The 23,243-nt window shown below is 48.4% G+C and overlaps 1 protein-coding gene across 1 annotated transcript in view; it reads right to left on the reverse strand.

Annotated features, from left to right (window-relative positions):
- Window positions 1-23,243, reverse strand: part of TCERG1L (transcription elongation regulator 1 like) — a 97,435-nt gene that overhangs the window by 73,200 nt on the left and 992 nt on the right. The window contains exons 2-4 of the mRNA XM_064464404.1: window positions 21,547-21,690; window positions 20,553-20,733; window positions 8,408-8,596 (exon numbers count right to left, since the gene is read on the reverse strand). Of these exons, the coding sequence (XP_064320474.1) occupies window positions 8,408-8,596; window positions 20,553-20,733; window positions 21,547-21,690 (514 nt within the window). The remainder of the gene's footprint in view (window positions 1-8,407; window positions 8,597-20,552; window positions 20,734-21,546; window positions 21,691-23,243) is intronic.

Here is a 23,243-nt window from a genome sequence, read left to right on the forward strand (position 1 = left end):
CTTAGAGCGTCTTAACTGGGCAGCTGAGCACTTGCAGTTTCCAGCAGAGATTTACTGTCCAACAGGAGGAGAAAACTGATCCTTATTTAAATGTGATCTCTGGCATTACTTTAGCTCAGAAACCCCTGCACATGCCTGCCTTCCCTTGCATGTGCCAACACAGATATGAAACAGAAACATAATTTTATGCTGAATATTAGCTCGAGTAGGAAGTTATCACTTTGATAACTATAAACATTCATTTGCCTGCTTCATTACACAGCATTAAAGCTGGGCAGATCATTTACAACAAGCTTGTTAGAACTACTCAGTATTCAAAGGCAAGCCTGCTTTGCTGTGAGACACACAGAACACCCAGGAAGGGGAAAGAAAAGCTTCCTGAGTAGATGAACATCACATCTCTGCTTGGAATAGTTGGAATTTTTCATTTGATTTTCCAAACCTGTTATTTCTTGCTCACCTAACCTCTAGGAGTTCCAGTATACATAGTGGCTAGACTATCTGAAATAACAAATGCACAGGGAAAATTACCACTGAGTGAATTGTCTTAAAGATGGGAACGAGCACCTGGAGCAGCAGAGCCCTGCGGAGCACACCCAGACCGGCAGAAACGATCCGAATGCCCAGAACTGTGATCAATGGATCACATTTTTTTAATTAATCTTGTCAAGAAAAGAAAGAAAAGCGTTTGTAGTTTCCGCAGAGACAAATTTCTTCAGCCCAGCTCTCCTCAGCCCTGCAGCTTGCTGGGCCGGCCCAACGCCATCAGCTGGGTGCTGGGAGGAGATGAGCAGAACAAACCTCCAGGTAAGTGGAAGGCACTAGAGATGTCCAACCTTTCTCCTTAATTTCTTAAATTCCGTTCCCCAGAAAAAAAAGTATTTCTTCCATCAGATTTTACCTTGCCCCACTCATTCAATCTCACCTACGATGGCAGTAAAACTGGGGAGGGAAGATGTTAGGCTGAGCTTAAGGGTTTCACAGGAGTAACTCCGCTGTCACGCCACCTTCCCCCCAACGTGCGTTGAACCCTTCCTAAGCGCTGTGAGCACTTTGAAATAGCCATCACTCCTGTTTGCTGTGGAAGAGAAGCTGGTTCTTTCAGAAAAACCCATAAAAATAATTGAGTAATTGCTGTTGTGAAAATGCGGTTTATATCAGCAGCATTTGCTAATGAAGCAAGCTGACAGACACATGAAAGAGCATGTAGAAAAATGCTGGCGTTATGAGCTGGTTTTAACATATAATGTTGCTTGGCCGTTAAGGTACTGATAGGAAAAATACTTAGTCACTTCCCAGCTGTTCTGTGGCAGGCTAAAACATTAAATTTAAACCATTAAATAATTCTGAAAGCAAGGGAACAGGTGGCAAATGGTTCATATGGCAGATGGTGCCTTTTTTAATATTTGTACTCACTGCTAATTTACAGAGTCCATAACCACATACTCATATCTTACCTTTTTCACTCAAATAATTAAGAAATCGTATGTGAGGGTAAGAAAATAAATACCCCAATTCTTCGTACAGTAGCCATAAAAGTGGTATTAGAGACTACTAGATCTCCCATACCTCAATTACTTCACATAACTGTTTACATTCAAAGTTTATTGCTTTTTGGTTTTTTTTCAGATACAGGCCTCTTCAAACACTTGGCTTGATAGCACTGGAAAATTAAAGTTTTCTCTTTAGCAGCAGAGCAAATAAGCATGAAGATGCAGCCCAAATCACTGAGTATCTGCATCTCCACAAGCTCCTATTCAGTCTTTATGTTAAATGTGGCACAAAAACTAAGTTAACAGCAAGGCTGACGTTAAATATTTAAGGGAGCATTTTGCCTGGTACATGCACAAACAGAACCACCAGTAGCTGAAGAAAAGAAGGAAAAAAAGGAGCGAATAACCCAAAATGGAGCTCCAGGAGCATTGCTGGAACCTTCCCCATTTCAACCCACTGACGTGAAAACAGTTGACCCCGTGCTCAACAGACAGCGCAGAATTACTGTGCTACGACCTTTCTCGCCGCACGGTGTTTCTGCACGGCCCCATCCCCAGGTAACTCGAGCTTCGTTCTAGTGAGCGTTCCCACGCACCACCCCCAGGGCAAGGCTGGCCCCAGCACGGACCACCGGAACAAACCCCATTTCAAGGGAGAGCCGAACAGCCAGTGACGCCTCCCCAGGCTGGGGGAGGGACGGGGGCGATGCTCCGTGCGTGACCACGCTCCAGACCCATCCCTGCATCGCCAGTGACCTCCAGGCTCCGCTCTGAACCTCTTCCTACTGCTGTTGCTTATGAGCTTTTACACCCGCTCTTAATCCCAACAGATGGGGACTAGAGGTATTCAAAGAAAGACAAATTTTTTCAAAGAAGCATTGATTCTAACACACTTGCTGCTTGCAAACAATTTAACTGAAATCAAGAGGTTCTCTAGAAAAGGGATGAGCAAAATGATCGTTTAACAACAGGCCTAGAAAAGGTCCAACACCTTTTGGGATGCAAAACGTTCAGAAAGCAGAAGACGCATCCCGAAGGTCACGGTGCCGTGCACCGAGTCTGCCGCGTATCGATGCCAGAGTCACCCAGCTGGCTTCCCTCTGCGTGAGGATGATTCCCCCCCTTCCCCCCCAGGCATAAGGGTATTTGCTAGTATTGAAAATTTGGTATTTTTTCCTACCAGACACGAAGGACTGGAGCCCCTCAGAGAGCGTGTTCGCATGGCTACCTTAGATGCACGGGGATGTTTCACTGAACAGCTTAGGGATGACTCAGCTGCCAACGTTTTCACATTTCGTTTAGCCGACAGATTGATATTGTATCTCCAGCTTCGTTTAGGCTTGCCTCAAGTCACCGTAGATAAAATGTAAGGTAAAATAACTACATCTTATCCTCCAGAAGCTGCCAGATGGTAATTGCGGCATAAAGCACTTCAGCTCACACACCTCGGACATCCCTCCCTCCGAGAGCAGATGCCGGCTGACCACAACACAGGCCTCCCTCAAAACTGACCGCGGGAGGCTCAGCTGTGCTGAAAAGCAAGTGAAAGTGGTGCCAAAGAATTCATTTTATCGCTGCAGGAGCCCCTAACAATTACAGCTTTAACCACTTTCAGAAGGAAGTCTAGTCAGAACATTCATCGTTAGAAGATGGCTAAATCAGCACTCGATCCAGCATTGCTCTACATATTGTATGGAAATCACCGCACAGATCTTATTTCCTACCAGCTTAAAGCTAGGAGAAGTGCTCCAGCCAAGTCCTCCGAGGGGCTGCCGCCGCCGCCCCACGCTTTAGCGCGTTAGAAGCTGAGCTCACCATAAGGGAATGATACCAGACACCGTGTTACGCCCGGTGAAACCTCAGTAAAACAAAACAAGCACATCGAAGACCCTGTCAACAAAGACTTGAAACCCTTAACTTTGTTTAAAAAAATATCGGGGGGGGGGGGGGAGGAAGGGACTTCCGTAAATAAAAATGGCATCAAAGCAGCATGCTCAGAGTTTCTTGGAAAGTGCTGAAACAAATTAAGACAGAATCCTGTATTCTGGCAGAGAGAAAACAGAATAATGTACCTGGCAACTGTCCAAATGCCTCGCAACTGCGTGACAGGACCGCTCGCCACGGGACTTGCCTTGAATGCTTTGAGATGGGAATGGCTGAAGAGGAGAGAATCTGGAAATCAAGTCTAAATGGGCATCGATTTTCATCTGCAAAAACTTCAAGTATCACGTTTCTCCAGAAACGAATCAAGCCACTCTCTGGAACAGAATTCTGGGATTTTTCCACACCATTTGCCTTTTTTTTTAAAAACCAAGCAAGAGATGGCTAACCAAACCAAACCAGCCTAGAAAAGCGAGAGCAGAAGGCCAGCACTTTCTTCCAGTTGTTGGAAACAGAAGCCCAGACCCCGAGACCTCCCACGACACCTCCCTGGGGCACAGCTCCCGGAGCCAGCACCAGCGGCTGCCATAGCTCAAATAGACTTTTGGCTTTACATTCTGTTTTCATTTTTATTTCATTTTTAGTTTCTATTTAGTTTTTTTTTTTTATTTCAGCTTCTTCCTGTAACACCCCGGAGCCTCACTGTCTCCAGGCACCTGTAACATCCCCGAGCCTCACTGTCTCCAGGCACCGCATCACATTTGGTCTGCTTTTAGCTTTATCCTCCTGCAACACTGCGAACAAGGATTTCAAGGTTTTTCAGTCTTACCAAACACCTACCCCCTATTTGTAGGTGTGACCCTACGGCCATCAGCAAAGCCCCCGCAGACTTTACGGAGCTGGAGTCAGGACACCAGGAGCTTGGTGGCCTCCTCACACCCCAGTCCACGAGGAACCTGACCACTGATGTGGTTTCTGAAGGGAAGGGAGGAATAACGTGCCCTTCAGGTGGCTAAGGAAAACAGATTTGCTCTAATATTACCAAATAAAAAAAATAAACCAAACTCAATACACATGTTCTCCATTCAGATTCATTAAGGTCAGGTTTTTTAGGGTGCAGGTCGGACCGGAGAAGGAGACACCACGCTGCTCCCTCCTTTTCTCAGTACAACATTGCTCCGACCCCTCACTTCCAGAAAGCTACTTCAGCAGCGACTTAACCCCGACACAACGCGTTTACACGGCTCCGAATCAGGGCAACGGCAGAAACCGCCTTTTATAGATCAGCAACGACCATCATCCACCGCACGAGCGGTAAACGAAGCCAAGCACAACGCGAGAACGACGCTGGTATGCAATTTCAACCCCCGTAGCGCCAAGACAAGGCTTTGTAATACCAATTTATTCAAATGACCGCATCATACTGAAATTCAGTTTGGTTTCTGATTTTAATGGATATTAACAGTTTAAGTGTCAAGTGCAGGAGCATTAAGAGCAGCAAATTCAAGTCCTGTACTAGGAGGGACTGGGCTACAGGGGGCTCTTGGGCCAAAGGAAACATCCTATGGCTAGAAAACAGACACATTTCCAGCCCCCTGACCCCAGGACGGGTGATTCTGGTAACGTCTGGCCCCGGGCAGGGACGCTGCGTGCTGAGCTGGCAGTTAGCCTCAGGACAGAGGCGCCGAGCCCTTGACCCAAAACCGGGGGGATGTGCAAGCACTTGAGTATGAAATTCCGAGGGTGAGAAAAAGCTGTGCCTCTCTGGGTTTGGGGGTTTTTTTGACTGTTTGCTGGTGCTCAGAGCCTTGCCTGTATTTTCATTTTGCAGTATGTCGAACGTGCAACTATAGCTCCCCAGAAGACCACAGACCACTTCACGCAGAGACCAATGGTTTCCTCAACCTTAAACACAGGGTATTTTATGTTTCTTCTTTTCCCTAAATTCATTTCATCGTTAGAAGTTTCCAAGATCAACATGGTGCCAAACTACTATCCAACAGCAAAAGTGATCACAGAAGCTTCTCCCACCACAGAGCCGAGGGGCCAGCGCATCCCACCCTCGTCCGCTTCTGCCCAGGGCCAAAGACCCAGCAGGATCCTTCACAGCATCCCATACTGGGGAAGGCTACAAAAGGTTTGAATTCCCCAAATATCGGGTACTCTATTGTAGATCTACTTCTGATTTGCTTTTACAAAATGTAAAATAAACTGCATTAATATCAACTTGTGAAAATTACCACCGTATTCTGCTTACTTCGAGTCCTCCCCAGTTCATGGGACCTGGCAATTTGCTTCAAGGAAGCTCCAAGAAATTTCTCTGGGAGGCTGGAGCCTGGGTCCCGTCCCGCTGCCACACCTCACCCATGGCCTGCCTTGTGTCACTGACCTGCTCCTGCCCGCTAACTCAGCAAGGTGACTAATTCGGCTGGCAGAAAGTAACCCAGCCAAACTGCAAGGCTGCAAAACTAATCATCTTAAAAGGCCTCCTTAAAAGTAAATATACAGTTATAAGATTATTGATGGAACAAGCTGCTGTGATTAGAAATACAGCACTGCACAAAGTCGTATTATCATACCGATCTCCAGTATAATCAATTAACAGCGTATAACTAAGCATACAATGTTCAGTCTTTAGGTGCCAATACACATGCGGATTTAAGATGGAAATGATGTCATCTTTTGTTTCCCGAGTTCACTCCTGTTACATGAACATTGCCCGCATAAACTTTAGACAAGGAGAACACGGGAAGTGCATTAATTACGTTACTTTATAAATCACACATGGATCAAGAAAAACGCAGCTGCCCCCAGAGTCCACAAGTGACGCTCTCTAAGATGCACCTCTCTGAGAGCAATAAGTCATCTTTAATAAACACCAACGCACGGATGTTTTTAACCGAGAGGCCGACAGGGCGATAAAGCATGCTCACGCTCGGGATTACCTGTACATTAGATTACGGCTTCTTGATGCTTTCCCAGCCATTAACTTATATGGCAACAGAGACATTTATTTTTGACAGCCGAGAGCTGCCTTTGGCCAACCGACCATTTTTTTCCTGTAAGCGAAGGCAGCTTCAGCGCCTCGCCGGCTGCGTTTCGGCAGGGCAGAGCCGGGGCAGCCCCAGCACGTGCGGAGAACACGCCGGGTGTAAAGCTTTGCACGTGCTCCTCTCCCCCTTCCACTCACGCCCATCAAAAGCCTGGCTCCTTCGTCAGCGCTCACGGAAACCCTCACCCCGGCCCCAAGGGCACGCCAGCGCTCCTTCCCACCCTCCCAGCCCAGCACCAGCTGGGGAAGCTGTTCATCAAGCTGGTGTTGACAGAGATGATCTAAACCCAACACGTTCCGAGTCCTCGGCTCCGCCAGCACAATAAAACCGAATTTCATAAAAATGTTTTATGTAAGCCCTTGCAAAGGCACTCGCCTTCCCTCCAGAGGTGGTGATTAATAGAGGAAGACGGTTAGCTGAATCTCGAGTTTACTGTACACGGACCTGGCATTTTCGAGCTTTCTGTTCTAAAAAGCTACTATATATTCTGTAGGAGAAAACACCCAGAAGCGTGTGGTTTACTGCGAATGACTGATAATAGGATGATTGCTCGGGCACTCAAAGCGTGATATTTGATAGCCTATCATACACTCATTCGAAAGGAAAGCAACAATTATCGCGGCCTGACATGTTTATCATTGCAGAGCTGAGCCAGTTATCGAAGTGGTAGAGCTTCCCGGCATTGTAATATTCAATCACGTCTAACACAGCACGCAGAGCTCACCTCCACGGCTGTAAATCAAAAGTCCTGCGCCGGGCTCCTTCCCCGATCGCCCGAGCATCTCAATTCAGGGACGAGCACATCTGGCACGTAATTCTGGTTTGCAGCGCAGATAGAGAATGCATTTTTTTTCCCCCCTTTTGGATTCTCCTCGCAGATGCTCGCTTACAGAAGGGAAGAATGGGTTCTGTGGGTCAAACACTACTCCGTGGGAAGCAGCACCTGCTCCCTGCCCTGGAGCGGCAATTAGCTCTGCTTTCTGTCCTTATTTCAGTACCGTCCTTTCCCAGCAGAGCCTGAAAGCCTTGCACCTTTATTCCTGTGGGTCAGTTTGCTCTTCAGGCTCCCTAAACACAAAAACGCTGCCGTACGCCTGGCAGGCGTTTCGCTGGGCGATTCTAATGACTGCTCAACAGGAACAGTAATTACTGAGATACGTTTCTCATAAAAAGGTTTCACCTCAACACCGAAAATCGTAACCGCATACCTTCTGCAAAATTCAATCTCGCTGCGTCGTGCCGTGTTCCACTCCAAGTACCAAAAAGATGGAAAATGCGCCCTAATTTAAATCTTTAACTTAATTGGTACATAACATTTCTAAAATATAGCCTTAAGCGTTCGAAGGACAGCTTCAAAAATGATCCTGAAGACTTTAGATCAGACTCCCACAGCAAGCCGGGGATGCCACAGTACTGCCCCAGCTGCCACGGTCAGAAAGTTGTAACACAGCCGTGCTACAAAAACAGCGGTTTTTTCCAGCAAGCAACCACATCTAAACCTCTTAGAAAAAAAATAAATGCACGGCTACATTCTTCCAGCATATTTTATAACCATAAACACCCAAACAACCTACTGAAGTTTTAATCAGCTATTACCATCTGTGGAGCAGACACCTTTCAAGCGCCAACACGGCAACCTGAGGACCTGCTGCAAGGACTTGCTGCCACGACGACCACGTTCTCCTACAGCAGCCACTCAGGTGACAGAGGATGCGGCTCATCCGTCCGCTGCCTGCAAACGTCACGGCACACACGAACGCCGCAAACGCAGGCGGAGTTCTGAACTCAATTTTAACACACAATTCCAGAGAAAGCTCTGAAAAAACCAACTTTAATTCTGGATTACAGGAATGCCACCTATAGCCCCTGGATATCCGATTTCCAAAGCACACCAACAGCAAAACTCACGCTCGGAAGCCCCTCTCTGCTGCGAAGTAAATGTAAAAAGCTGCTCGTTGGTGCTACCAGGAGTGAACTTACCTGGGAAAGGCGAAGCCAAGACGGGAATTTTGATAGGGGAGAAGGTCAGCACGTGGCAGGGCTGGACGCTGGGCGCCGAAGGGCCCTGGGGGGCTTCAGGCTCCACCGAGACCATGGCGGCGGTGGCCGCGGCGGCCAGCGCCAGGGTCTGATTGCCGCCCACCGGCTTCAGGCTGCTCTGGCAACCTCCTGCGGAAGAGCGAGATACAACAGATTTCAACTGGAAAGCAGTGGATTGGCCTAAGGTTACACATTTTCAGCATTCTGAATGTCAACAACAAGATGGAACAAAAGCCTGCAGCGTTTCCCACCCGGCCTCCGCTGTTTGCACGCCCCTCTCAGTGAGACACTAGGTTTGGAATATATTATATGTTTTTCTAAGGACTCTCAAGGCCCCTTTCCTAATCGTTAAAGTCCCAGCTTGCAGTTGGTGCATTTTTAGGTATTAAACCCCCATATGTGCGAACATACCATTATAACCTAGAGGGACAAGAGAGTGGTGAGTCATAGATAAACTGTGCAGAGCTGTTAAATTTAAATGAAAAAAAAAAAACCTCAATAAAAGTGAAATATTTGAACACATTGGTCAGCGTTTTCTTCAGCTCCTACAGCTTCACAGCGATGCATGACCACCCTTACTCTGACTTTTCCTAATTTCAGGTCTGAATGTTTTTGCCACTTGCGCTATTAACATCCAACGTTAATTATCCGCCTGTCTGTTCTGTAACAGGCACGCAGATACCCGATGTTTGTAAGCTTTACATGTTCGTATCCTTCACCTTCAAAACACGCCACGCAGGAAACTTCCAATGGTTTCACACAGGAGCTCAGAAGTCATCCACCAAGTTTAGGCTCAAATGCACTTTAGACCATGTAACATTTACCTTTACGCCTAACAAGCTTGGCATGGAGACCTTCAGAGCTCAGTCTTGCCTAAATATGTTAAATAAACAGGAAAATGAGTAGTAAAGATCTTAAGGAGAAAACCTAATTTGACAAACACCAGCTGTTACCCCTTCTACACTGAGATATGTATTCAAAAATTAAGCAATCATTAGCTTATTATGTCATTTAGCAAATGTTTTCAGTTCATGTGGAAATCCTTCAGGCTATAAGAGCCAACCGTGGCTCTGCAAAAAAAAAATAATATCACTATTTGAACGCCTGAAGTGAGGAGCCTGATGTGTGAGCTTGTCGGATTCCTGTTTCTCTGCAAGCAACGCAGGCAATCAGGCCGCGGCCGCGGGACGCGTGCCCGCCGGGGCAGCGGGGTGGGTGGCGCAGCCCCTCTGCGGCTCCGGGCAAGACAACTGCAGCTGAGCCAGCCCGGAGAAGGTCCTGCTCCCGGGCAGGGAACTCTCCCCCACGCGGCTACGTGGCCCAGGCGCCTCAGCCCGGCTTCTCCATCCTGCTCTGGCTTCAGACACCTACAAAACTTTGGCTTTCAGACGCCAAACGCTGTTTTGCTCTTTGCTGGCGTTGGGGAAAGAGCGGGTCAGTGGCTTTTGGAGAGGAACCTGCTTTGGCTGCAGCTAATTGGGGCTCCTGAGGCTGTCTATGATACTAAACTTTGGCAGCTTTGCTCCTAACTCTTTATAAACAATTATTTGCCAACAAAATAAGCTCTGCATTAGCAAAACAGAAGTCAAATATTCTCAGTTAGCAGCACAAAAAAAGCCCCTATTATTTCTACTGTATTTGTCAGTGCCAAGAAGAATTCACTTAAAACACCTGCACACGCACTACTGAACAGGCACACGGGCCAAAAAAAACCCCTGAAATACTAAAGTTCTGACCATTCAACCACAGACAGATGAAAAAACAGATTATTCTGCCAGAGTCACAATGGAAATTTTAAAAAGTGTCCAACTAATCCAACTATTTAATGTAAGTTTACTGTCTATTCACCTGAGGACTAGACCCGACCTAATGTTGGGTTAAACACCTGGCCTCCAAGAGCCTGCACTCACCCTTAATTCCAGCTGTTGGCAGTTGGGAAAAAAAATCCACAAAACATCTTTTGTAACTCTTACGAAAACTAACATTGTCTAGAAAAATTACTTTTCAGCTGGTTTCCTACAGGCTACAGGAGCAGAAAGGTTGTTTACTTCTCATTTGATTCGTTTATTTTGGAGAAGAAAATGCAGTTTCCCCAAAGAGCCCAGGAAAGCAGCAAATAACGTGAGCCTTAGTTGCTTGGATAGCCGAAGTCTTCCACCAGCACAGACGAGTAACGCTCCTGAAGCAGGGCTTCCTTATTAAAGTTTCATCAATCCCCTTATTAAAGTTTCATCAGTCAGTTGAAAGAGAAGTTTGGGTGATTTCCCCGCCTTTGATGAAGTTCTCTCTCCCTCTCTCCTGCTAAATAATTCCATGAAGAAAGGACTAACTATAATTGTTAATGCTGGAGAGGAGAGCACGGGCAGGGTGTGGGGGAGTCATCAAGCCCAGTCTCTTGCTTCGCACTCAACCGAACAACCATCTCGGCAATTTATCAACCTCTAACATAACATATGATTTGCCAAAGCAACGGGAAGCTGGACCAGGGTATGACTTGTAGAGAGCTAGGGACTTTCATCTGCCCTCAGCGTAGCTGGGAAAAGGAGGGTCTCGGAAACAAACCAGATTTTACTCTATGTTTTTCTGAAAAATTCTTGAAAGGGCTTTTTTGAGAACCATCATTGATCACCCCAGTTTACACGAATTTCAAGAGTCAAATGCCTTGAAAATAGTAGTAAAATACTATCATCAATATGCCCTTGAGGAAAAAACACTTGCACATTTTTTCCTAGCGATGGTGGTTTCCCCAAATATGTTTTTTGCCAAGTCACGCTACGTCCTGGGTATTAAGGACGCTGAAAAAACAAACCCCGTTTCAATGTCCTTCCCCAGCCTGGCAGCTCTGCTCTTCTCAGGCAAACAGATTAGGGGGAAACACCCGAGATGGGCAGCACGTTCCGATGTGAAGCGACTGAAGAAGCAACGAAGAGATTATTCAGAGAATTCACCGACAGTGGTGAACTACGGTGAAGGCACCGGAACGGGTTGGCAAAGCCATCACAAGGGCTGAAGCACGATCTCCAAATATCTGCCTGCTAACATCCATGCGGAAAAGGGTGTGGAAGCGGAGCCGTTTCTGTTGTGCCTCCTCTTCTAGCACAGCACCATCTGCTAAAGTCTGTGAATTGTCCCCAGTTAGTAGACGAGAAGACCCGTTTTCACGCGGCAGCCCGGTACCTGCCGGCCACGTCGCTGAGCTGGTGTAGGAGAAACCAGCCTGGGCCACGCCGCCGCGGCTGGACGGAACAGCACAACCTCCACTGCCCAAAGCCAGCAGTTCCTTCCCAGGGTTTTCAGGGCACCGAGAGCAGGCTGCGAGCCTTCCCCGCACAGGTACGCAAACCCGACAGACAGACGGACGGACACGGTGGTCCTGTGGCACACGCTAAATCACACAGCACGACGTGCTGCCCCCGGGTAGTCTCCATCGCCTGCCAGGGAGGAAGGAGAGCCTCAGCGATACACAGGCCGAGCCTGCCGAGATCCACAGCCGTATCACGTCCGGCACGGAGCATGGTCAGCGTCCTCTCCAAAACCCACCGTGCTCCTCCGCCTCCCTCTCCACACTCACATAGGGCCCCTGCAACCAGGCAGCGCCCACCAAAACTGCCTTTTGGCTACTGACATCATCTCACGCGTTAAAAATTGAGACCATGAGATTTTCCTCCTTGAAGAAAAAAATGCACAGAAGAACACAAATTACTCTATTTGACAAGACAGAAGTAAAGACTAACGCTTGCGAGGTACGAATGATCCACTCTTACCCAAAAAGGGTAATTCAAGACCTTCCCTTTCAGATAAGGACGTTATCGGTACCGTGAAAACTTACTGTACAGACAATGTAATGAGTATTAAATTGTTCTTTATTATTATAGTCTCTCAGTCTTTGCCTTCAGGTTTGCCTACAGGAAAACATCTTTACCGAAGGGTTACGAATCTCTTTCCCAAAAGAGCCACATTAAAAAAAAAAAAAAACAAGAGAGGAAAAAAGTGTCGAGCAGGTCAAAGACCTTTTGAACTTTTCATCTGTCTTGGAGAAAAAGGTATTAATACACACGAGTACAATGTTCCTTGTAACTTTTTTTAATGATCCAACGAACGGCTGGGTTTTGCTCATCCTTCCAGCCCAGGAGCGACTGCAAGGGCCCAAAGGCGCTGTAAGAGCTCCTCTGCACCAGGAGGTCCTCCGTCGGGAGAGGACCAACGGGACCCCCGACACACACCGGCCTGGCCGCCTCTGCTTTTTTTTTTTTTGCACAGAATAGCCCAAAGACAATTACAACACAAATGGATTTCACTGCAACGTGCTGATCTGTCCCTAGTGAGGTAAACGCACACCAAGCACATGGAACCACGCGGCACTCGATTTCCATCAACGCCTTCCGACCACCAAACCTGCTTCAGTGCTCTTTCCCACGGCAACCTGCGGTACTGTAGCTTGGGAAAAGGGCACCACAACTCAATGATTCTAGGAAAAAAAAAATAATCACACCAAGTATGGAGTAGCCTCCTAAGGAATCAGAAACGTTTTCCATGTATATTTAAAATAAAAAAAATATTTCAAAGGGTTTCCATTTAAGTGTGTATGCTATGGAAGTCATAAAATTAAACACCAAATCAATTCAAAAGAAGTTAAATACTTTGACCCCAGAGTTAAAGTTAGTAGCGCTGAGGTCCTAAACCTCACCCATAGCAGGACGTATACCACTCTCACTGCTTTTTCAAGCAACGTGCAAGCTCCTTATTTTTGTCCCTAACCCGACCGGTCGCTAACAGCCTGACTGCCTGGATCCCTGCTCCTCTGGGCTTCCCCGCTGCCCACCCGGCCTCGGGCAGAGCCCTGCTCTTCAGGCCCCCACAGCCCCTCCGCGTTCGCTGCAGCCACGCGCCGCACAGCCCCAGCTGCTGCTTAAACAAAACAAAACACCAAACAAACAAACATAAAAGTCCACCATTTGCGATTCCAAAGCCATTGCAGAATGGCACCGCGGCCAGCTTGGCTCTAAGGCAACAGCCGTCCTCAGGTACTTAACCCTGCTTCCTAAGATGTATGAAAAAACAGCTCAAAAAAAAAAAAAAAAAAGACATGTGAATTATTGTTTATTAGCCCTTATTCCCTTTCCCTTCACCTGTAGAGTCTGTAAACTAAACTCTTTTAGACATCAGTTCTTTAGGAGACTGCTACCAGAATTAAAACTGACAAAAACCGCCTTTTGATGGAGAAGGAAAAAAAGAGAGGGTAGTTGAAACAAGCTAAAGTGACTGTCCTGCTTGATCCTTCCTCCTCGAAGACGAACCATTGACAGGGGGAACACAGTGACAAAAGCTGCGTGGAGCGGGTGGTTTCACCCTCCCAGCCCCGCCGCCGTGGGGAGACCCCGCACCGCGGCCCGCAGCCCCCGGCCTCCGCAGCCCCCGGCCTCCGCAGCCCCCGGCCTCCGCAGCCCCCGGCCTCCGCAGCCCCCGGCCTCCGCAGCCCCCGGCCTCCGCAGCGGGAGGCCCCGCTCCCACCGCCGTCCCTTCACCAGCCGCGCCGACAGAGAAGCCGTCTCGGCCGCTCATCACAGGGCAAAATGTGATGATTTACAGATGAAAACAAGCTTTTTCTGCTTGTTTTCGCCGCTCCTCCCAGCCGGAGGGGCAGGGACCTGGGCAGAGCCCCGGGTACGGCACCACGCCGAGGGAAAACATATTCCCCAAAGTATTTTGGCCATCAGTTACCAATTGGGCATTTCTGAGAGCCCCAGACATCGGACCATTGGCAGAGCTGATAGACACGATAGCTGAGATTAAAAGGCTACTGATTATATAAATGTTAAGTTTGAAGACGTGAGTTTTTTAATAATATAGATATTTATACTACATATAGATACACGCAAATATTCTGGCTTCAGCATATCCAAGGAGATGCTGGTTTGCTTCGGACTTTCCTCTCTCAGGGCTCAGAAGAGGGGCAGCCGCCGGCTCCCTCTGAGCAGAGGAGTAGGGGCAGACGTTCCCTCAACTTAAAGGTCGAATCCTCAACTTTCTCAATAAATTGTCACTAACGCTCATAGATCAGATGCAAGATGCCAAGTGAAAAGAGGTTTTAAAAAAAAAAAGACAAAAAATAAAACCACAAAACAGGGGCGGTCTAAGTTTAGTGAGTCAGAAATAAACTTCAAATATTCACAAAATTCCTACAGGTATGGATTTATTTAAATTTTTTTAGATAATTTCCCATAAACTGATAGCAACTGGGAAGATAAATCACTTATGATTGCTTTATTCATCAATAGGATTAGAAAGCTGTTTACTACAAGTTCTTGGGATCAAGGACCAGCTATTCTTGAGTGCTCCACTCGGCGCTCTACCGTTTAAAAGATATTCCTGGTACTGTGAAGTCAACAGGACCAATGCACTTCAGCAGACTGGGATCTGTACCCCAGTCGGGTACTTCCCATCGAGTAACAGTACCTCTTACAGGAGGAGGAAATGGAAAGTGTTATTTAAACGAGCCCACCCTCCGTACCTAAGGCAGGGCATCGCTGATGGCAGGCGTTCGGGAAGGCTCCCTGGGCCGGCACCGGCCAGGGTCAGGGCGCCTCTCCAAGCCACACCAAAAATACCACTTTCTCCCTCAAAGCGCATCCTTGAAACGACAGGCTTGAGCTTTGAAGACAGAGAGACGGTTCCTTCTTGGTTAATCCCCTCCTGTTGTTTCTTACACAGCCCAAACTTCACTGAACAGCAATGTATAAACCCCGCGGCCCACCCGCTCGCCAGGGCGAGCCCGCTCCCGCGGTTCGGGTGCTCCTCCTCCAGTGCCCGAGAGACACCTGGAATTTCACTCCTGTTCCTGCCTGCATGCAACACCTCCCCCCGCCACGCAAAGCCCCCGCACACGTCAGGGCTTGGCGCCAGCCATGATTTTAACGGGAGCTTCCGATGCCTCTTGCAAGGAGCTTTGTCTCTTTAACAAGCACAAATACTTGGAAGACCTACAGCACATAAATGTATAGCACCAGTATTGATACTGGCAAAAGGCAGATGACGGAGAACCTGCTGGCCCTGCTACCTAAGCCGTACGTGGCCTGAAACGTCAGCTGGAGCAGCGTTTATCAATCAATACAATGAAGGAACTGATTGACTTAAATAGCATATTTATCCCAATGCAAAGGAAAACATATTGATACCCCTATCTTCTGTAGCCCAAAGGGAGGGAAAAAGCTTAATGCCTTTCCCATTTATAAACTCCGGCTATTGCACAAGTCTGCCAGTAACAGCGACACTAACAGCTCACTTTTTTGCTCATATGCAATAAATAAATGCCCGGCCCCTCGCAAACAAGAGCCTCCGCAAATCACTGAATGATTTGTCTATAGTGAGGTCGTGGGGCCAGACAGGAACGTGTTATGAAAGGGTCAGAACTACAAGCCTTTCCTATAAATACGTTACGTGTAGTTTTATTTCTATTTAAGTGAAAAAAAAAATCCTACCTTGATTAAAGTTTGCATTTGGTTTGGATAGATAACAGAAAAAGCACCAGAAAAAGCACAAATATAATGAACAAAACAAAAACTTTGTAAAGGCTGTGATTCAAGTCAAGCATTCCCAGAGACTTAATGAAGCGTTCGTCTCTGCAGTGCTTGAACGCTCCACAAATAAAGAGAGTTTTCATGGCATTTCAGGGATATTCAGGTTCCTGCAGTGCTATTCTTGTTTCACAAACAGGGAGCCCTAGCACATACACACTAAGTATAAGAGAAACCAATTGGAGAGGCCCAAAACCTAATTCTATATATGCAGGTGCTTTGAGTATAAAGCTTGTGTTCAGGAAACAGAAGGTCGGAGATCCCGTGTCATGTATTTCAAAATTGTTAAAAAAACATAAGAAAACGGAACCCAAATTTAACACAAAGCAACCACGTTTCTGCATAGATTTGTAATGTCTGATATTTCAACTGAAATTACTTAGAAAACTTCATCTGTACATTATCTGTGTATATGCACATAAATTCTGATACTTGCTATGGCAAATACTGGCTCAGCTCTGTAAAGGTTAGTGGGATTAAAAGAAAGAAGAGGACACTAACACAATCAAAATTTTAATCCACATAGGATCAGTCATGCCAAAGCAAGTTGGTGAGAGAATATACATAAACTCTTCATTCTGGCACTTCTGATTTCAACAGCAATGGATGAAAGAGCAAAAAGATTGCTGTGGAGCAAAGAGACACCGTGGAAACGTAGAGGCAGCAATGAAGCTTGGACTTAGCAGAAACTATTTTCTATTGAAAAATCATTTCACAAAAAAAGTCTGATTTAAGGAGAGTATTTTCCTTCAAGGAAACCAACACTGGAAGTCTTCATTCCAGGTTAGATTGCCTCTGTTAGAAATGATAAAAATACCCTGAGCATTTTGTTAAAGGCAAACTGTTAAAAGGCTTTCACCTCTCCAGCGTCTCCTCCCAGCACTCACGGCTCCGACGAGGCTCCCTGACGGAGACCTCCGAGAACGCGACGTGTTTGCCATAACGCGCTCCCCTGCGTGCGCCTTAGCGACTGTTACTGAAGACATCCATAGTAGCAGGGCCAGCACAACACTCATGATCAGGCAGGAAATACAATTTATGTTGAAACGTGCATTACAAAAAAAATTAAAAATCCATTTGAGGCCTGTCAAACGGTTTAAAATGGAAACAGATGTTCACGGGTTAGATCTCCCGTGCCCTGAGCAGAGGCGCAGAAGGCAGCACCCAGGCTCCGCTCACCCAACGACCCAGCCGAAGCCCCCGTACCGCAAACACTGTTTGCAAGCTTACGCAAGCTCTAAATGGGTGCTGAGCAAGTGCCCGCAGCTGTAACCCCCAGAAACTCCTGAGGCTATTTATTCAAGAAGCCACTGGCAAGATTTACATGAGCAACCTTCGCCTCTATGTGCTTGCAGCACGGGCTGCGGCCAGGGCTTGGGTCGGCTGTGGATGGGAAGCCAGTCCTCAGGGCAGGCTGAGGGAGGAGTTCTCTAGGGAGCCTAGAGAACTCCCGACTCTACCTGTAGATGATCTGCTCAAGGCACGATACCCTGAAACGAGCTGCAGAGTAGGTCTTGAGTAAATAGCCCACTAACAACCATTATGTTACCGGTTCTACTGGAGCGCCCACATACTGTTGGGTTTAGCATCGCCCTGGCGTCTCCTGGCGAGCCAGCACGCTTTGAGTCCCTGCAAACGCCGCCGCCTGCGCGATACAGGACCGTGCACGCAATTACAGGAGACACTGACTCGCTAACCTCGCATTTCATAGTCACCCTTCAGCAAGCAGAAGGCAAACACGGATTTCAAGGGCTACAAGCTGAAAGCCGCCATCGCAACGTAACAGAATCACTGCATTTCTTGTGACCTCAGCCAGCACGCTCCCCTCGCTTCTTGAAGAGACAACAACACGCTTCCACGTGTATCTGCCGATCCCTCCCTCGCAGGAGGCTGGATGAAAGGCTTGTTCTTTCCTGGGAAAGCCTTCTCGAACACCCCAGTAAGAACACATGCCTTGCAAGGAACCACAGCCAGTGATGCTCGAGAGCCAGGAATGCCAAACTGCAAGAACCTACCTCGAAACATCCAAAACCGCTTTAATAGCGTCGATAATAGTAAAAGCACTGAACATCATGTACCAAAGGGCTACAGCTTTCATCTAACGGGTGCCACCAAGGGGTCTGGCCGGTGCGCCCTCACCCCACGTCCAGCGGCCACCGGCCGTGCGACACACACGATGCCGTACAGGCACTCCTGACTCGGGGCCAAACCAGCCCCGGCATCATCCGCGCGGCAGAGAGCACAACGCAGGAGACAAAAATATTAATCCTTTCTCTGCAAAAACATCTAGGTGCTGCCTTCCTCACAAAAAACGCAGTATCCAGTAGACATAAAACAAGCTATCGTTCCTAGGTGGGAAAACAAAACGTCACTATCTACTCTGGATACACAAAACAGCGAGTACATAAATTCATGTTTTGCAATATGCGCGAGAATAGCAGCTGCTTCCTTTTCTTACAGAAAATAACACCTTCTAGTAGCTGGAGCTCGCAGCCGTTAAATTACGTGCATTACCATTTGCCCAACTCCAGCACCTCATTCCTTTATCTTTGTAACATTGCTGATATATTGAGAAAACAATTATATCATTACCGATAACTGCGGAAGGCAAACCTGCCGTAAGACAGGCCTTCAGGACGAGTACAGCCGCACAGCCTGCAAAAAGCTTATTAAGTTCCCAGTTTAAACTACTTAACTAAGCAATTTGCTCTCAGTATTTTTATTACTCTTCATATTAAGTGTAAAGATTATATAGGAAATGCTTCAAGTACTACCATAGAAGCGGCTTCTGATGACGGCTGCAGGGCACCGACATTGCCTCCTGCAGCAACGCCAGCGCCGCGCACGCTGCTCTGCAGTTTGCACGTGGCCGGGGATGTTGTTGGATTAGCACTGATTGCATCGGTCAGAAATAAGATTTAACGAGGGATGAGAAGATTTAGACAGACGGTTGGGGGTCTTCGTGCTCCTCCCTGCACCTCTGGCACCCGAAGGGGAGCTCGGGGGGTTTCTGAAGAGGCGGCAGCCAGCACCGAGAACGCTGCCAGAGGAAGAGTCGGATCCACCTGAAGGTCTCCTGTGAGAACAGGCCTGTGTGGGCATATATTGTCCAGGGGGAAGAAAATCTTCCTTCTGCGCTACGTATAGATCACAGAGGTGGCACCAGGCCAGAAACGCCCCTGTTCTGCCAGAGACGCTCCCCGAGCCCGCTGCCAGGTACGCTTGCCCTCTGTGCCTGACACTCTGTGATGAAAGAGGTTTAAAGTATTTAAATATTTTAAACAGACATGAACAAACAATGAGCCGTCACTCCGCTGCACAGAACACCTCCCTCACCACCAGGCCTGTCCTTAAAAACACGCTTTGAACAGCGGGTCCTGCCTGGGAGCACAGCTCGCCTATTCCCCACGGCACCCGAGCAGGAATGCATCAATATAATGGGGTTTTGCCCGTGGCAGCCTCATTTCCGAGCGCTGCCGAGCAGCGCTCCAGTTCAGCATCGGGCGTCTCTGGCAGGAGGAGAAGGCAGCTTACCGCAACGGACTGCTAAAACATCAAAATAGGGAACCGACTCGAGTGGTTCAGCATGTTTCAGTAGAGAACGATATTCACTGCTAATGAATCAGTCTGGCAAACGGACCCAAACAGCAAGGATCGCTTCCAGCAGGCTCGCGCCGAATCTCTGCCTTGCTGGCAAAACACAAGGAAACTTCCTGGGTGCTACCGAGTTGCAAAAGCAGTGCTTTGCGGGGCAAAGACCAGGGCAGGAGGGGCTCTGCCGTCAACCGAACAGACATTACCCTCCATCTAAGCAAGAAAGAAACAACTGACAGCAAGCCATTAAGAATATCTTAACTCTGAATTCAAGAATATATGTTAGGTGTTAAACACCAGCAGCATTTTACTTCTTAGCCTTTTCTGTGAAACAACTGCTATTTTACATTATTGCTGTAGCACCAAAACAAACAGATTCAGCTTTACTGCAATGTATTTTCTGCTCTTCTCTGAGTACAAAGCTCAGCTCTTCTGATAACAGCTGTGACACACCTGAGTTACGCAGATCAACGGAATTTACTCACAAATATCTTTGTGCATAACTGAGTCTTAATGAGATGACGGGTCAATTGCCCTCCTCTGTGGACAGCTGCCTACACAGACCCCACCAAATTCTTAAAATTAGCAGCCAACAGGAAAATTATACATGAACCATGTCAGCAATTTCTTGTTTGAAAGCAATCCCAGTATGTGGGCCTGGCTGGCCCCTTCATCCCAGCAGTCGACACCCCGTTACGGAACAATCTTCTAGAATTGCCCACCGTCTTTTCTTTCTTTGAAAGTAATTTAGAGGATGAAACGCACTTCGCCATCAAGGTTCAGATCAAGCGAGAGATTTTCAGCTGAATGAAAAGCAACCCTTACTTTACAGAATGGCTTATGCATCTCTGGGAGATGGATTTTAAAATTAAAAGAAAAAAAAAAGGTAAGTACTTAATTATTGATGTCCCACTGACCTGGTATCAGCTGAGGCGCCAGCACCACCGTGGGAAGAGGCCTGGAGGCAGCAGCTGGCCTGGCTATGGCCATAGCTACTTGATTTGCCATTAACAGAGGTTTCTCATTTCCCTGGAAGAGTCTCGATTCCTCAGGATGTACCCACGCCGAATCCAGAGCAAATGCATTGTTCAAGTATATCTGGCCAACGTAAATAAGCAAAAAGAATATTGAGACAGGAAACTCAGAAATAAAGAAGTGAGAATGAAGTATCTTTAACCCAATATTACAACACGGATAGTATCTCAAGTCAGGGACAAACTCGCAAAAATAGATTGATTTCTGCTCCGTAAGTGTTGCAGGCTGAGTTTAGCTGACCATCTAAATATTAACTGGCTTTTAACATGACTAATCAGCTGAGGCAGCATCGCAAAAAGAAAACAGCTGAAGGCAACCATGCCCTGGGCTCGGTTACTCTGGAGCAAGCCCACCCGCAGTCCAGAGGCTTCACCGGGGAGATGGGGCGAGGGAGGGAAACGGGATAAAGTCACAAAGCCTGGCTTTAATTGCTCAGCTGGGTAGGCGCGCAGACGGGGGTGACCGTGGGGCGAGGGACCACGAGCACTGCCCTGGTGCCGGGGACCTGCATCGCTCGCGGGGACGCCAGCGCCGCGGCACCCCTTCGGGGAAAACCAGGGGAGGCGCCACAAAGACGGGGAGAACTGAAAGCTCTCATAATCACATCCTGTAGTAAAACCAGAACATTCTACTCAGTGTATTAAATATAAATATTTAAGGCAGTATAGTCTTTTTATAACTCAGGAAAGCGAAGGTGTCTAACGGCTGAAGGAGCCTCCTCCGTTAGCCGTCCCTTACAACGTCGCTCCCCCACGGGGCTCTGCCTGACAAACCACCGACCTTTCGCACGCCTTTGCATTTCACAAACCCCGCAAGGTCCTTCAGCTCACACGCTTTATCCTTAAAAACACTTCGACGCGCCAAGACCAGACTTACTTTGCAATTCGGCAGCCTTTTATCAATCCAGCTTTTCCCAGCGTGAGGCGGAACCGTAGATGCGTACACAGGTGGAAAAAGAGGAACAAATTCCACGCTCGAAGGTGAAAATCCTATGACTGGAGAATGAGCTCCGAATATCCACTTTGGGGGGGGGGGGGGGGGGGGGGGAAAATCAGGGGAAAAAAGTTAAAAAAAGGATTTTACCCTGAGTAAGCCGATGCTTCTCCTGATTTCCTAAATATCTGAAAGATGGGTATGGAAAATTTCAAACCTGTCTCTTCAACACCCATTTGTGGCTTTTCAGGCGTCACCCGGTGCGTGACACGCGGCACTGACAGTATAAACGGCTTTAGAAAGCCACAGATCAGCAGCCGGCAGTAAGGCAGCCCTTGGCTGATGGCTGCTACTTGCCAGCAAAGCTCCTTTTTTTCCCTGCTCAATCAGGGCCTCACATACAAAACAAAAACATCGCTAGAAAGTGTTTTTAAAATTCATCTCGAGGCAAATGAGAACCAAAGAAATGTCGGAAACGTATTCTCTCTCAACTTAAATTCGTTTGGCAAATGGGTTCCCACAGTCAAACCACCTCTGCAGTTTATTTAAGTGGTCTCACACTGGGGAATAATTGATGTTACTGTTTCATTAGACCCAGCACTACCTATTTTCTCCCTCCCACTCACTCTGCTCCGAAACCACAAGAGACGCTCGTGCTCGAAAAGGCTGGAAATCTTCACATGAAATCGAGCGGCTGCTACAGCACTCACATCTCTGCTTGATTTTTACTTCTTTCTTGTAAAAAAAAAAATATATATATATATAAAGGCAAGGCAAAACTACAAGCAGGGCTTCCGATAGCGCCGCTGTAACAGGGCAAACACCCCAGATGAAACGCTTTACTGTTTCAAGGGGCCTCACGACAGCAAAAATATTCACCGGGGAAAGCAGCGATGAGACAGCCTGGTTCAGCTGACGTGGCTCAAAACTTTCGTCTTTATGAATATTCAAAACAAACCCACCCCAAGCCCTGGACACGCCGCGGGGCTGTAGGAGCGCTGCTGCTGCGTTCCTTCCTTCCCGGTCTCCCTTTGCATCCTGCAACCGCCGTTTGCCGGGTGATGGAGCCCAGCCTCGCTGGGAGAGCCCGGCATCCCGCTCCCAGCCCTCCTCCTCCTCCTCCCCCCCCCGGGGGAGGCAGCACTGCGGGTTTCCGAGCCGGGCGGTGGAAGCGCGGCTCCCCGCGCCCCGCCGCGCTCCGGCGGGCAGAGCCCGGGGGGCGCAGCCCGCGGCACCGCCCGCGCCTCCGCGGCCACCCGGCTGCGGGGGTCCCCCCGCCACGGGCGGGCGGCGGCTCCGGCCCCGCGGCTGGCGACGGGCTCCGGACAGCGGCGACGGGAAACTTCTGCCCCCGAGCCGAGCCCCCCGGGCCGCTCCGAGCCCCCAGCCCCGCTCCGAGCCGAGCCCCCCGGGCCGCTCCGAGCTCCCCACACCGAGCCGAGCCAAGCCGAGCCCCCCGCCTCAAGCCCCCCCACCCGCTCCAGGCCAAGTCGAGCCCCCACGGCCGGCTCCGAACCCCCCCCAAGCCCCCCGCCCGCCCCGAGCCGAGGTGAGCCGAGGCCCCCCCGAGCCCCCCGCCCGCCCCGAGCTGAGGTGAGCCGAGGCCCCCCGAGCCCCCCGCGCCCGCCCCGAGCCGAGGT

The sequence above is a fragment of the Phalacrocorax carbo genome, chromosome 12 (assembly GCF_963921805.1).
Source record: "Phalacrocorax carbo chromosome 12, bPhaCar2.1, whole genome shotgun sequence".
Classification (NCBI taxonomy): Eukaryota; Metazoa; Chordata; class Aves; order Suliformes; family Phalacrocoracidae; genus Phalacrocorax; species Phalacrocorax carbo.